We start from the raw sequence: 15,397 nt of genomic DNA, 5'->3' as shown, positions 1-15,397 counted from the left end.
GCACAGAGACCCCTTGTACGTGAGTGTTGGGTTCACAAGGTGTGTGTCCATGGAGCATCTTTTGGGTCTGCTGGGGCCATGTGCACATCATGCAGTTGGAGAAATACAAGATGAGGTGTAAAGTTTTCCAGAAAAACATCCTGGTTTAGTCACCCGTGCTTTTGGTGGCAGCACCATCCTCCAGAATGTTCTGGAACCACTGCTTGGCTCTGCAGGGGACTCAGCCTGTTCATTACAGTGAGAGCAGCCATGGACTGTGCTGGGTCTGAGCAGCTCCTGCTGCCCCGTGGAACAGAGGAGTTGAAAATCCCAAAGAGGAAAGTGGGAGCTGTGACTGGAGAATGCTGTGTGTTCCTGGGCTAGATCACTTGCATTAAATTCAGAGCCTTTCTGAGCACAATTAATAGTCATTTTATTTAGGTCACCCTGGTTTTGTTGCTTTAAATGTATGCCTCCATTAAAGTGGAAGAAAATCAAATACATTTATCTCCGTGGAGCCTTTTGTGAAGTGGTTGGGCATATTTTAAATAACCCTGAGAACTGTTAGGATTATTAAAGCCTTTGGCTCCTCCAGGTTTTTTTTCTATCCTCCTATTCTCCCCTATTCCTCCTTCCAGGCAGTGAGTAATGAAGTGGTAGAGCCCTTCCTTTTCTCAGAGCCCCAAGTGGATTGGAAAAAAAAAAAGAAGTTAAATAAACTGAAGCCCATTAGTTGGGCTTTATATAAGAAACTGGGTCTGCATTGGCTGTATGTATGGGCTGTGCTGGGACAGGGGAGTCTGTGGGGCTGAAGTGTCCATTTGTAACCAGTGTTCGCTGGAAAGGCTTTGTTTTCTTCTTTTTATTTACCACAAGTGCTAAGACTGTTCATTTTGTAACACACTCTCACTTCATGGCCAGAATTAGTCCAGATTAAGCAGCTCCTTTAAGCCTCCATATCAAGCCATACTACATCTAAAACAGGTTGAGGTTTTGGGTTGCCAGTGTGCTGGGTGGAGGTGGCTCAGCCTCCCACCCCTGCCCTGGGGAATCCAGGGCTTTGCTGGGGGCTGGTTCTGCTGTGCCTGGGGATGGGCTGGCCGAGGGTCTGGCTGGCAGCACGGGGGGTAAAGGCCAAGCTTTGCAGGCGGCAGTTCTGTCTTCCAGTCTCGCTTCTATCCCTGGAAAAACCTTCCTTTTCTTTTGTAAGCAAGATGTGAGCTGTGTGTTTTGAGCTGAGACACAGAAAACTTGCAGTTGAGCATCTTTAAAATTCCGGGCGAGCGCGGGAGCGTCGGGTTGGAGGAGGGGGTTAACTCGGGCAGCCACAGCTCCTGAATGCACTTGAGTTTCGGCTGTGGGTTGTTTTTTTTCCCTTCCCCTGAAACAGGGATCAATTTGCTTACTACAGGGTTTACTGCCGGTTACCTTGACTGTGTCCCTTATTTCTCCTTGATGAAAACTTGAACAAGCCGCTTGTGTTTGCTTCACAGAGAACCGTGAGAAACGGGCTGTGTGTGTGAGGCAGTGTGGTTTGCTCATTCTATTCAGCCCTTTGTATATTCAAATTCTTCTAGTTTGAGTTCTTGCTGTTCTGCCAGATTTCCATACCATTGATGGGTTTTCTGCATTAATAAGTTTCTTCCCCCCCCTCCCTCCCATACCCTCGCCACCTTTTTGCGACTGGTGAAAAGTTTTTCTAAGCACGCCGCCCTCTCCATATTGATTTTTCTTCTCCTGCTTGTCTAACCAGCTCTTAGATGTTTTATTTTGCAAAGCGTTAATAGAATTTTCCTTTTGCCGCTGCACTTTATCTATTCAGGAGGTTTCAAGAAGTCTCATTGTGTCACTGGACTATGGAGGAAAGAGGCTATTCTTCTGCTACAATGGCTGCCCTAAAAAATAACGCAGGGTGGGGTAAGCTCAGAAAGGGCAGAGACGGAGATAAAATGTTCTGACCTTAGGAAAGAGAAAAGATAACCAATTAGACATTGTTGAAAGGGCACCAGCTGGCTCAAAGAACACCCCACTGATTATTTTTTCTTCAAGGCACACACGGGCCACGTCTGAACTCGGCTGCAGAGCAGCTTCCCCCGTGCAGGTTTGATCTGTGGACTGGCAGGGCTGACCCTTTTGCAGGGGGCTGCTGCCCAGGCCTGATCCCAGGAGTAGGGGTCAGTGCCAGAGGGGCGAAGCGCCTGCTCCGGGATTCCTGTGCTCCTCGGGGTCCCAGCCAGCACGATGGAAACCTGCTGGGTTAGCCCATGCAGGGTTAGCCCATGCAGCCTGTGCTTGTTACTGCTAATAGGGATTTATTTGCATAAAAAAGATCTCTGCCAAGATCATCATTCCAGCGAAGGGGGCCTTGGTACACATGGCACAAAGTGGTGTCTGCCCAGAGGACGTGTGTCCGTGGGGGAGACGTGTTGTGTTGGACAGGTGGGAGAAGGGAATGGAACTGCAGATCCCACTGCAGCCAGGAGCTGCACCCAGAGCTCCCCACCCTTCAGTGCTCAGTCCTGGTGCCAGGACCAGTCCCTCCTCTGCCCTGGCAGCCCTTGGAGGAGCAGGATGTGGCTGCACAAGAGGTTCAAGTCGTGCTGCTGCAGCTGAGCCCAAGGGGTTGGGAGACCTTGGGCTGAGACACAGCCATGCTACAGTGAGGGCAGAGTCACAGCCTCATCTGAGAAGGCTTCTCCCCCTGACACCAACACAGCAGCCTTTTTGAAGTCCCCAGTAATGTCCTCTCAGGAGGAGGTGTTGTTTTGGCAGGACAGCCCTTTCAGTGTGGGTCTGGCCTGGAGAGCCTACACACAGCATCAGCCTCTTGGTCAGGGCACATGGGACCTCCCTTGGCTGCTGGGTCTCTGCCCCTGGTCATCCAGGAGCTCTCTGGGCTCTGGGATGGGATTTGAGGCAGAAAAGTTACACGGGAAGAGTCCCAGGTTAAACCTTTTGCAACAGTGATGGGGTGGGGACAGGGGGTGGGTGGCACACGCCGGGTCCAGGCGCGGGAGCTGCAATGCCCCAGGAAACAGCAGGAGGTGCAACATGTAATTTTTGGTTCCAGTGAGGCCAAGACCTGTGAGAATGAAAAATAAAGATTGCTGAGCAAATGTAACCGTGGAGCAGAGATAAGCAGCGGTGGCAGGGTGAAGGGCAGCACAGTCCTTATCTCCCTCCTGGGATTGCTCATCCTGGTGAGTTTTCCTCCTCAGAGGGAAGACAGACAGAGGGACAAACGGCTCCGTGCTTAATGCGCTTTGGATTTTTCAGTGCATCAGCGTCTTTAGGTCTCAGTCATGATGGGGATCTGGAGATCTGCTGTTCTGCACCCCCTCAGTCCATCACTAACACTCTTTGAAAGTCATTCTGGCTGAAAAGTTAAGAACAAGTTAACCAGAGACAGGTTTTCAGATGAATTTTAGGCATCATGTAAGGTTTTGCTGCGCTCTATCTTTTCACTATTTCCTGGAAAATATTTCTGTCCTGTAGTTAAGAGAAGTTCAGACTTTGTTTTTACCGCCTTCCCAAACTCTCTCTGCCCAGCCAAGGCTGAGATGGTAATTTTGCACAGTCATAGGCTGAATGTTTGTCCCCTGCCTAAGAGGATGGTTGGGGGGACAGGTGGACCCTTTGGTGGCACTGTGTGAAGTGAGCAGAGTGTGTAACTGCATTGTAATTAGCTAAAACAAATGATTTATAGAAAGCCAGAATATAAACACAAGTAAGTACCTAAAAATTACTGGTGGGGGAAAAAAAAATCAAAAACCCCCAAACAAGCAAACAAAAAATCCCAAGCCCGTCCCCCAGGCAAGGAGTGGAGACTTGTAAAGGATAAAACCTTTTCCTTAAAGATCTTCTCCCTTCCTGCAACACCTTCTGCAGTTGAGTGGTTACAGGTTTTCATCAGCCTTGAGTTTACCACAGGGAGTTGCAAGTCTGTAATTTCTTCTCAGAGCTTGCCCAGGACGTGTCTGGTGGTGCGTGGGACCCACCTGCCCCCGCTCCTGCAGCCTCAGAGCAACAGCTCAGAGTGTGATAATGCTGGGAAATCAACCCCAGCACAACATCCTCCTGCAATAAGTGTAAAATTTTAGGTGTGGCTGCACAGATTAAATGGAGGTGGAATAAATCATGCAAATCCTAATGAAAGTTGAAAGCAATTTGGTTGCACTTCAATACGTTTCATCAGTCATCTCTCTTCTGAAGTGGAAATGCTGAGCCTGATGCGAATTAAACTTTCTCCCTCCTCCCTCTCCCCTCTTTCCTCCAGCTTTTCAAAAGTCCTTTTGAAAACCTCTGAATACCTTCCTTGGCTGACCAGATTTTTCCCTGCTTGTACCTCTTTCTAACCTCCTAACTCTCAGCCAAGACAGTGACTCTGTTTTGGAGAAGTCATGGCCTTGATTTGTATCCACGGTTCCTCTCTTGGCCCTTCCTTATCTCCCTACAAAAGGGAAATGAGGCACAGCCAGGGATTGGTGTGAGATGGAAGAACTGCTCAGATATTTGGCTTTTTAGTGTGGACACTTTTAGTGTTCGCTTTTCTGCTTTAGGATCAGGTGTCAGCCAGGATGGGGGGTGAAAGCACCAGGTTTCCAAAATGAGGAACTGACTGGCTGAAATCAGGGAGATCTGCTCCATGGAGGCTGCTCCTGCCTGTGTCCCCCATCCTGGTGTGTGTGTTGTGTGTTCCAGCCCTCAGTGGTGTGTTAAAGCACAAATCTCCCCTCTTTGTGTCTTGCAGGTAGAGGACGCCATGCTAATGTTTGACAAGACGACCAACAGGCATAGAGGTAAGAGAGAACAGCCAAAAATCAGTGTCAATGTGGTGATTTGGTGGCTAAATCCATGGTGCTAAATTCCTCTGTCCTGGAGGTTGCAGAGGAAGGATTCTTTGTTAGAAATGGCTTTTCTGCTCAGTCCAATGACTTCTCTTTGGGAGGACCATTGTCAGGCTCCCTGGAGAGAGTAAAGCCCATGGAGCTGGTTGTGCTGAGGCTGCTGGGAAGCAGTGGGTTTGTTCTGAGGTGGCTGGCATTAGTTAAGCTGGGCATAAGGCCAGTTAAGCTGAAACACCAGGAAATTAAGGCGATAACCCCTCTGCTGGGATTTCAGGCGTGCTGGAGTCCTGGAGCTGAGTGAGGACTGCTCGTCCTCCGGTGGTGTAGCTCAGAACAAGCAGGATCTCCAGGAATTTCCCTCCATATATTTCACGAGAGAGATGAGGTTTCATCATCGCTTGTACAGTTCTGTGAAAACGAGCTGAGGGTTATTTTCACTGTTATGGCCATTCCTTTCAGTGGAAATAAATGACTCTGCTCCGTCTCTCGGGGAGCCGTTCGCGTTCCCGCTGCAGCAGCCGCGGAGCTCCCGGCAGCCAGCACTGGCAGCACTGCATCCCCCTGGGAGCAGGGAATGTGCCTGGGCTCTCACAGCAGCACCAGGAGCTGCTCTGGGGACAGGCTCCAGGACCCTGTCCCCCCCTCTCTGACTGAGGTTGATTTTCAGCGTGGTGTGTTTGACTCCTGCCCCTGTGCGACGGCGCTGACGGTAGCGCCAGCTCTGCCCGTGGCCTCTCACACTCCAGCCTTTTTGGGGGGCTCTGGATTGATCTGGTGGCTCTCTGAGGCACAGATATGTTGGCTGCTTTGAGTGGTTTGGGGAGGCTGCCAGAGGGTGGGAAGGAGCCTGTGCCCGGCCAGGGAGCTGCCTCACCTTTGTGTCGGCACAGGGTCATGAGACCTGACTGACCTTCCGGCACTGTCTGAGCCACTCACGGATTTGCTGTGACAAGAAACTCGGTTTGTGTGGATGGCTGAGTGAGCCAGGCAAGCCTCTGGGATAGCATTCCCTCCCTCCCGGGCACTGATCCCTCTCTGAAATCAGGGATTGTAATACCCTGGAAAATGCAGCCACAGCGAGCAAAAGACTTGCTTAGGAAGATAAGCTCATTGGAGCCAGGGAAGGTGTGTGAACAGCCAATGCCCATTTGTGTAAAAGGGATCTGTTCAAAACTTTTATATAGTTTGGAAAGTTCAACCCACGGCAACTTCCTTTTATATCCAGGGAATTTTCCACCCATCTGTGCAAAACCACCCTTAACCAGGCCATAAATACCCTTCTCCATTCAGGATCTTGGCACCTTGTTTATTGCATTTAAAAGCTACCTGATACAGAGTTTTGGGGGGGGCTCTAGTCCCAGCCAGGGACACACTCAGCAGGTTTGGCCTGAGACAGACAGGCACAGTCTCCATTTGCTGAAATGTCCCAGATCCTGGAGTTTGGTTCCCACTTGGCTGTGCCTGCCCAAGCCCTGTTCCAGCCCACTGGTGTTCTCCTAACACCTTGTGCCTGCCCTGACCAGGCTCCAGTGCTGGGGTGAGCAGGAGACTGTGCAGGGACATCAAAGCAGAGCAGTGGTGTGTGAGCCCTTCCTGTGCTTCCTGCAGGCAGGATGTTTGTCTCTCCCCACCTTCCCCAAGGTGACCCTGCTCTGTCCCCTGTCACTGGCTCTGTGCTGCCGTAAGCACTTCCCGAGGCGGGAGGGCACCGGGAATGTTGGTGTCTGTGCTCTGCTGGTGCTGAGCTCTGCTCTGACAGCCCTGGTTCAGCGTTTCTGTGCTCGGAGGGGAGGTTGGAGCAGTGTGCCAGGGACCCTGTGATCAGGTGTGAACCTGGGTAATGAGCCCCAGAGGACGGATTCCTCTTCCAGAAGCACCTTTTCACTGACTTACCTGGAGAAAAGGTCTGTAACTGCTGAAGTTGAGGGCTGCAGGTGTGGGGGCACCTTACTTGCTGTGAAACCTTTTGGTTTTTCCACAAAGGTCTTTTTCCCCCCACTGTGTGTTGAAAATGAGAGGCAGCATCATCTTTTTTTTCCCCCCCAGAAATTCTGTGGATTTATTTTGTTGGCTAATTGTTTTTTATAGTCTGTTTTTCCTACATGAAAGCCATGACATTTTGATCCATGCTGGCATCCTGGTATAAGCTCCTGTATGAGAACTAAGGGGGGAGGAACTGAGAGCCCCAAAAGATCACAAGCAGGCTCCAGAATGCCCTTGGGTGGAGGTGATGTTACCCACCCCCCCATGCTCCACCGGAGTTAGACTCCATACCTAGGTCTGTCCCACTTGCTTGAGCCTCCCTCCCCACTCCTGGCAAAGAAGGGAGTTCTCTGGCCCCCAGGAATCTCAGCTCTGTTTGGGAGGCTGTATCCCAGGGAACAGGCTTACCCATTGCTGGTTGAAGGACAATGCTGCTTATTTGCTGGGATTAGCCAGAATTCCTGTGAGTGGGTGAAGCCTGGACGGTGCTGAGGGGCAGAAAGGTCTGAGCTCGGAGTCTTTACCTCTGCCAAGTACAGGTGGAAAGAGGAATTGAGTGTAAAAGGCAGAGTAAGAGTCCTCTTGATCTTCACACTTGAATTTATCCAGTCTTTTCTGGCATTTTTTCCTGCTCTGCACAGGTAGCTACAGCTAATCAGGCTAATGAACTGGCTCAGGGCTGTGGTGATGAAGCGAGTTCTGCCGCCTCGATCTTCGATAAAATCAGCCCAGATTTTACAAATTGTGGCGTTCTGATTGTGTTGGAAGCACATTTAAAATGCTGTACTGTGCAGCAACAGTGTTAATGGCAATTCTTAAAACCACTTGTGGGTTGCAATCTGTATCTTCAAATTAGCCACGGGAAAGAGAAATGGCAGATAAAATATCCGCTGTGGTTTGCTGTCGTTAGTCTATGCCTGGAATAATCATCCTGGGCATGGGAGGGGAAAAGGATTAAAATTCACTGCTAGGAGGCGAGAGAGATTTCCTTGCAAGCAAATTGAGAGGGTTTGTTGACATAATTCTGGCACGTGTGTGTTGCTCCTGGTGTGTATTTGGGGAGTGTGTAACTTGCCTGCACACGCAGGACCAGCACTGGTTGGTGGAAATGCAGGGATTGAACCAGGCAGAGAGAGGGGTTTTCATAACTGCTCACCCTTGCTTGAAAACCCTACCCAAAATAAAATTTCATGCCTTGGATGGAGCACTTTGCCTCTGTGATGGACTTGATGATCTTTTCCAACCTTGACAGTTCTATGATTCTATAACCTTAAAAATGCCTTCAGGCTGGCCGGGCTGTGCCTCTGCTGACATCTTTTTTAGTGTCTGTTTCTGGATGTTCTCAAAGGAAAATAAGAAAACAAGGAAAATAAGAGCTGTTGTGTTTCATGCCGATCTGTTCAGCCATATTAAAGGCAGGGTGCAAAATCTGGGAGTATTTAACTGAAGGGGTGGTTAATTTTTGGAGTATTGTACGTAAGGCAGTGCCTAGGGATCACTGGGATATCTCCTTCCAAGGATTCTCCTGGCTTGACCACTGAGCTGTGATAGTGGGAATGCAAAGAACCTGCACTTGGAAGACAAGTATCCCTGAGTCAGTTTAGTAAAGATGCCATTTCTTCTTGGAAAGAAAGTGCTGATGATCCTCTGTTTCTGTACCCTGTACTGTACTTCTACACTTCTCTGAAAACCACACACAAAAGTTCTCCCAGCATTCTGGCAGATCACTTTCATCACTTTCTTCACTGCCTAAAATTTCATAGAGCTGAAAATTACTGGTCAATCTTGAAAGGATTCAGTAATTGGAAAGGAGAAGAAAAAAAAAAAAGGGTGGTGTTATTTTGTTACCCTTGCAAAGTGCAGATAAAATCTGGAGTTCAGCATTAGTTATTGATCTTCGGGGTTGGAGGGAGCCTGGCAGGATGATGATGTCCTTCTAACTTCATTATGGAGGGGAGCTCCAGGGAGCATATCAATGTGCTGTGGAGCCGGGGCGGGTGCTGTGCCCTTGGGCCTGGCAGAGCCTGGGTGGTTGTGTCCAGCAAAGCAGGACACAGTGGGCTGCTTGAGGAGGAAGAGGGAGGAAAGGAGGGTTAGATCAAAGTCTGTGAACTTGAGGGGCGAAGGAGTGGGCTCAACCCTTCCAGGCTGTTTGTTTTGTGGAAAGGAAAATGGAGTGGATTATCCCCTGATAAATCAGTTCAGCAGCTCTCCTTCCTCCCCTCTCTGCCACTGTTAAGCATAGAATGGTTTGGGTTGGAAGAGACTTCAAAGATAACCATGTTCCAAGCCCCTGTCATGGGCAGGGACACCTTCCATAGACCAGATTGCTCAGAGCTCCATCCAGCCTGACTTTTGAACACTTCCAGGGATGGGGCAGCCACAGCTTCTCCGGGCAACCTGTGCCAGGGCCTCACCCACAGGGGAAAATTTCCTCCCAGTATCCCATCTAACACTACCCCTGGCAGCGGGAAGCCATTCCCCCTTGTCCAAAGTCCCTCTCCAACTCTCTTGGAGCCCCTTTAGGCACTGGAAGGGGCTTGGTTCCACATCTCAGTGGGGTGCTCTCGGTCCCAGCCCTGGCTGCTCCCCACCAGTGTCTGTTGTTGGTGTGTGCCTGCAGCCATCAGCCACCCCAGAAGCTGTCCAGGACCCGCATCACCGCAGCCCCATGTCTTAGACTTGCAAAAAGCCCAAGATTTTGAGTGATTGAATCCCCCAAGCTGTAATTGCAGGTATTGAGTGTAATACTATGTGTTTTTCAAAGCTGTCCAGCCCCCAGAGTTATTTTCATATCAATTAACCCTCTTGCATGGCTCGGGATGGCAGCAGAGAGAGGAGGGAAGTGACAGCGTGTGATTTGGACTTCTTTAATCTTAAAACTAAACAGAATTAAGGAACAGCAGGCTGTCTGCAGGATACAGGCACCATCCTCCGTGTTGGGGGTTGAAGCATCTCCCCCAACGGGCGCTGGTTGTGGCAGAGCTTTGGGATTGCTCAGTTTTCACAGTTGTTGCAGAGTTGTCGTTGTTTCCCTGTGCCTGTGAGGAGGGTGCCCCGGGCAGGGGCTGGATGGTGGGTGAGCACCCCTTTGGGTCTCTAACCAGCCTCTTCCAGGGGGGTGCCCACCATGCCCTCGAGTAGGACACCAGGAGGCTGCTTGCACCCTCACGTGGCATTGCAGGCACGTGGAGACTGGTGTGCCCAGGGCTGGGGTTTGATCTGAATCCGCAGGACTCTGACTGAAAGTTTTGTGCCCCCCATCCCACCAAAACCAGGAGCATGAGGGCTCTCCCATCCTTCCCACTGGCTCTGCTCTCGAGGACAGTGAGGGTTGAGCTTCATGTCTGCTCTGTGTCCATGTAGCAGATTTCAGTGCATGAAAGTAATTGTCCAGGTGGAAGCAGTTGGCATAATGGTTGTGTTTATTGGAAGAGACAGGAGTGATGCTGTTAGTGAGATATTGGCTGTGCCTTGGCAAAGGAGGAGGCTTTTCTGAGGAGAAAAATAGCCTTTTGTGTTTTGTCCAGCTGCCAAAACCTCAGTTCTGGAGCTGATCTCTGAAGTTATAATTGACATTTTTATAGATGAGATATAAATATAATTAAGTAGCTGCAATTATTTGTTTATCGCCATCTTCCTCAAGCCAGGCAAGGTCATGTGCATTTAAAAATACATCCCCAGGCAGTTTTGAGTAAAGAGTAGTTAAAATATATAGAAATAATTGCCTAATTTGGTCGTTTTGAGCGTAGCTTTTCTTGGCAGCAGCCTGGTGATCGCACCGAACATCGTTAGAACAGCTCAGAGGGAGCCTTCCCCCTGCTCACAGAGTTGTGCTTTTAGGAGGATGGGGCTAAGGGAGAGCTGCTCCAGCAGGTTTGACCCGCAGATTTTGGGGAAGCATCCACAGACACGGCGTCGATGTTTTTTTAGAGCATAAAGTGCTTTAAGGGCTTTGGATGGAAAATGTGACATAAGCTATAAATGGAGGCAGTGTTATTGTTATTGCTTTCCGAGATGAGACGGGCTTTTATTCCCCTGTCAGCTGTATCACTTCATAAATGGGACTCCAGAGAGTGCGGTTGTTTTGCGGGAAGCGCCGGCTCCACACCGTTCCCTCACCGTGAAATTCCTCCCAGGGACCCAGGCTTGGCAAGGAGGAGAGATTTAACCCTTGATGGCAGAGTGTTTATTTTGTCCACAGTATTGGGGGGAGCAGTAGCTGCACAAAAGAGGTTTGGAGCGATTTTTAAGCAAATATTTGCTTCTAAACTTCACGTGAGGGCTGCAGAGATTCATTAGTTAATATTATTTACCATTTACAGACCTATCAGTGCAGGCCATCAGTCACACCTGTCTGTTTGGATTGCAGCGATGACATGTGCCATGTTAATATTTTATATGTGTATGTTTTTAATATTACATCCCTGCTTATAAATATTCATGTCCTAAACACATTAATGGCTGCAACGCTGCAGAGAAACATTGACATCTCTGCTCCGTGTCACCAGCTCTCCTCCATCCCGATGGAACCAAAGGGAGAGTTGGGATCACTGTGGCTGATGAGCTGGAGCACGGGAAGAGCTGCTTTTGGGGCTGGGTGGCCACTTCCCACCAGTTTCCTCTTTGGCACCAGTTTTTCCCCCGTAGGCTCTCACCAGGCGTTGGGGACCGTGTGTCCCCTGGGACAGGGTGACACCGTTCTGGGGCTGTGGCTTTCCCAGGGTGCTGTGCCCATGGCCCCAGGCTCTCCCTGCCACTCCCTGCCCCGGTGTTAATAAACACCAAACGAAAAGCTGCCAATTCTTGGATCCATCTCCCTTGTCTTTTAATTTCCTGGCCGGCGCCTGTCACTGCCGCGCGGGCACCTGACGTGAAGTGTAAAATAAAGGTGGCCAGGCCGGTGTGAGCCCCGTGTCCCAGCGGGCTCCGGGCTGGAATAGCAAATCAGGCTCCTGGCCACGCTTTTCCAGGCGATTATGGAACGTCTCGGGTGGTTACAGTCATCCTGCCCCCGGCCTCACGCTGGCTAATGCCACCTGAGGCTTGGAATAATTGCCCGGCTCTGTACTGTCTGTCAGACCTTATTGCTTAATTTTATACCCGTAATGAGAATTGCATCCAAAGCAGGAGACGGAGGGAGCAGCTGCCCTGGACGGGATGCACCCAAGGAAGAGATGTCTGTGAATGCTTTCTCTGAAGAAGGGGAGAGGCTCAGCTTGCAGCAGCACTCAGGAGAGGGATTGGCATTTTTACTTTCCTGTTTTACAAACAAATTTCAATAATAATACTAATTAGGAAAAAAAATTCCTCCAACCTCCAGTAAAGGCTGCAAACACAGCACAGCAATTAGTTTGGAATCTCTAGTTACACAGACTTTACATGAAATATCAACTTAAAAGTGTGTTGCAAAGGACAGTCTGTTTGTAAACTCATTTGTATCTTGTCTTCATTGCCAACATGTGTAAAGAAATCACTTAATTCCCTGTGCCCAGAGGGAGAGCCCTGCACAGCCAGACCTCTCTGCCCTGGATTTCTCCAGCCTCCTTTCGATTAGCCCTGGTACAGGTTGTAACAAGAGGAGACGTTGACTGAAGGGCTCAGTCCCACGTGTTTTCTGTGGCACCTGTACACAGGGGGTATTAAATAGCTTTACAAATACCAGCTGAGCTTTCTGGGGCACAGTAAAGGATGATTTTGCAGATCACAGAGGGTGATATCCTGGTGCCTTGGGTGGGAAAGCAGAGACACTGAGATGGAAGAGGGCAGTGCTGATCTCACAGGTGTCTGTGTGGCATCCATGGGCAGGAATGGGGCATTTCCTTCCTGTGGAACTGCAGTTAATGGTCTCTGTCTTAAAAAGAAAAATCTTCCCATTCACTTAGTCCTGAAGAGCATCAATAACAATGCAATTAAACCACAGCAGTACTGGAGAGGGCAGAGGAAATCAGCAGAGCCACTCTGATCACTGCAAGGTTCTTCAGGAAACATAAAGGGAGAGTGTGCAAATATTAAAGTGTGCAAATATTTAAGGACTTTTAAAAATGATTATAACAGTTCTGTTACACTTACAGAAGTGGGAGGGGGTGAGCTCTGCTGGGATGAGCTTGTATTAGAGGCACCACGTTGTCTGCCTGGCTGAAGCTGTGCTGAGGAGAGTGAGGTCATTTTAATACGAGCTCAGTTTGCCATCTCACTGTCACTGCCGACAGCCAGTTTGAGTGACAGATAAATTAGCACAAATCCTGATGATCTCTGAGCAGAAAGAAACCCTAAAAGCCGTGAATAAGTTCTTGCTTATGAATCTGCTTAGCTGATGAAACCAAACCCCTTTTGCTTCCCCAATGTAAGAGTGAAGTGATTAGCAGGGAGTGCTCCAAGTCTTGTGGGACTGTTTGGAAATGTTAATTGAGGAAAGGCAGAAACGGGAGAACAAAATGCAACATTTCCATAGCCAGGCAGTCTGCATACAACAGGCAGAATTAAAATCAGCGTGATGACCTTGAAAAAACAGGCAGCTCCTCGCAGGCAGCCCAAAAATGTGATATGAAAACAGAGAAACGCTGTCGCTCCCTGGTGTGTTGGTTCCTTCTCCCAGTGGATCGCTGGGAGCAGACTGGGCGAGTCCTCTCCAATGTGCACAGGGGAGCTTTTGTTTTTCATAGATCTGTGCTTTCTGTTGGTGGGGTTTGATACTAAAGCTTTTGGAGGGCTTGTAGTGAAGGTGAGGAGGATGCTGCACAAAAGGGGCTGGTTTGTCACCCTGGAGTGAGTCGCTTCCATCAGCTGCCACCTCGCTCTGCCGGCCCCGGATGCTGCTGAATCCCTTAATTTTACAAGGTCATTGCCATATGTAAAGCCTCCTGGTGATCTGTTTAAACAGATAACACATCCCCTGTCCCCAAAATCTTGAGATTCAGCAGAAATGTAGGTTACACAAATAATGCTGGTAACGAAGCTCTTGCCCCTGAGCCTCCCTTGGCTCTGCTGCGCCGTCTCTCCGTCCTCACATCCCTGGCTGGGATTCTGGTTTCTGGGCATTTATTTTGAAGTGTTGGTAGTTCAGGTGGGGCCGCTGATCCGAGCTGTAGGTGCACCTCTGCAGGTGCACGAGCACGTGCTCGAGTGTGTGTCTGACCCGGCCCTGCTCTGGGGAGCAGGAATTGCTCCCAGGGCCCTTTTTGTGAGGCAGAATCTCTGAGCGACCGCTGCTGAAGGAGGGCTTGTCAGGGGGGTGGAAATGAAAGATTTCTTTAATTAGTTTGATTAATATGCCCTGGTAAGGCGTGATTTTGCTTATTCTGTGTGTTTTTGGTATATATAAGCTGAAGTAAGAACATCTGGCACTTTTTTCCGCCAGATCCGATAGAATAAGTTGAAAAACAGCTTCTTTCAGAAAACTGCAGGTCGGCACATTTGGGTTGTGGGGTTTATCTTTCTAATTTATTGAGTGTTTTCTGGACCAGAAAGGTACCTTCAAGTAGAGTAATAATTCACAGATTGTTCCCCATTTTGAAACACCTTCCAGTACTAATGGCTTCCTGAATTGTCCACTGTGGAAGGAGACCAGGAGCAAACAGATCCAGTACCACTAACCCTCCTGAGCCCTCCTGTGAGTGATTCCAAACCCCTTTTCAGTTGTGGAGGGAATGGAGCCCTTTGTTGTCCCAGTGAATCCCAGGTCAGATGTGAGGATGGGAACACTGAGCGTGGATCCAGGTCTGGGTCCACGCCTGACCCTTTGACCACAGAACCACCCCTCTGTATTTACTCTCAGTGGGACCATTGCTGGCCCCAGTATAAGTAATTCGGGAGTTGTGAGGTTGACTTCAGTCTCAGCAGTGCCCTGGTGATGGAATTCTCCCTCCTTTTCTATTGCACGAGTCACACGTGAACACACGTGTTCAGCAGCGCGCTGGAAACGAGGGCAGGATCCACAGGGAGAAGCCTGGCAGGAGAATACGCTGTGTTGTGGCAACAAATACTCCCTTGTGAGCTCACAGAAAGCTCAGATGAGCTAAAATCACTGTAAGGTATTGGAGGGGGCTTGGGTTTTGCCATTTCTGTTTCTGTGGGCTGGATTCCCTCTGGCTGGCTCTCTGCTCTGAGTGCCAGCCCATCCCAGGAGTGGAGTGCTTGCTTCCCTCAGGAGCAGGAGAGCTTGCAGAAGTGTGGGACTTGTTTCCTTGCAGATAAGCAGCCTATTCCCCAGCTCCCAGTGATATCCCACAAGTTTTCTCCTGCCTGTTTGGCTTCATTCTGCTCTGTCCCTGGCAGGGCAGGAGCACAGAGCGCTGGCTCCGTACCCGGCCCCGTGTTCCGGGAGGGTTTGGGAGCAGCAGGAGGCTGCTGGGAGGTGGAGGTGGGCTGCAAACCTGCCTGGCTGCCCAGGGAAGGAGCAGCTGCAGAGGGAAGATGGGAGCAGCTGTGGGTATGAAATTAGTCATTCTATGAAGAAATGGATTTGATAAATAATAAAACAGTGGTATTAACAACAGATGCTTTCCAGGTCAGATGACTTTGATAAAAGCACCCAACAGCCATGGGTAATGGTATGAAAAATATGTATCTATATTTATAGATCTATT

General features: G+C 49.5%; 1 protein-coding gene across 20 annotated transcripts in view; it reads left to right on the top strand.

Moving 5' to 3' along the window:
- Window positions 1-15,397, top strand: part of MSI2 (musashi RNA binding protein 2) — a 223,700-nt gene that overhangs the window by 130,038 nt on the left and 78,265 nt on the right. For all 20 annotated transcript variants that reach the window (XR_010435676.1, XR_010435677.1, XM_064678123.1 and 17 more), the window contains one exon: window positions 4,730-4,778. Coding sequence is in view for 18 of the 20 variants with exons in the window: in XM_064678123.1 (XP_064534193.1) it covers window positions 4,730-4,778 (49 nt within the window). In the remaining 2 variants the exon portion in view is untranslated. The remainder of the gene's footprint in view (window positions 1-4,729; window positions 4,779-15,397) is intronic.

Source organism: Pseudopipra pipra, chromosome 21 (assembly GCF_036250125.1).
Source record: "Pseudopipra pipra isolate bDixPip1 chromosome 21, bDixPip1.hap1, whole genome shotgun sequence".
NCBI classification, from domain to species: domain Eukaryota; kingdom Metazoa; phylum Chordata; class Aves; order Passeriformes; family Pipridae; genus Pseudopipra; species Pseudopipra pipra.
This window is presented reverse-complemented; position numbering and strand designations above follow the sequence as displayed.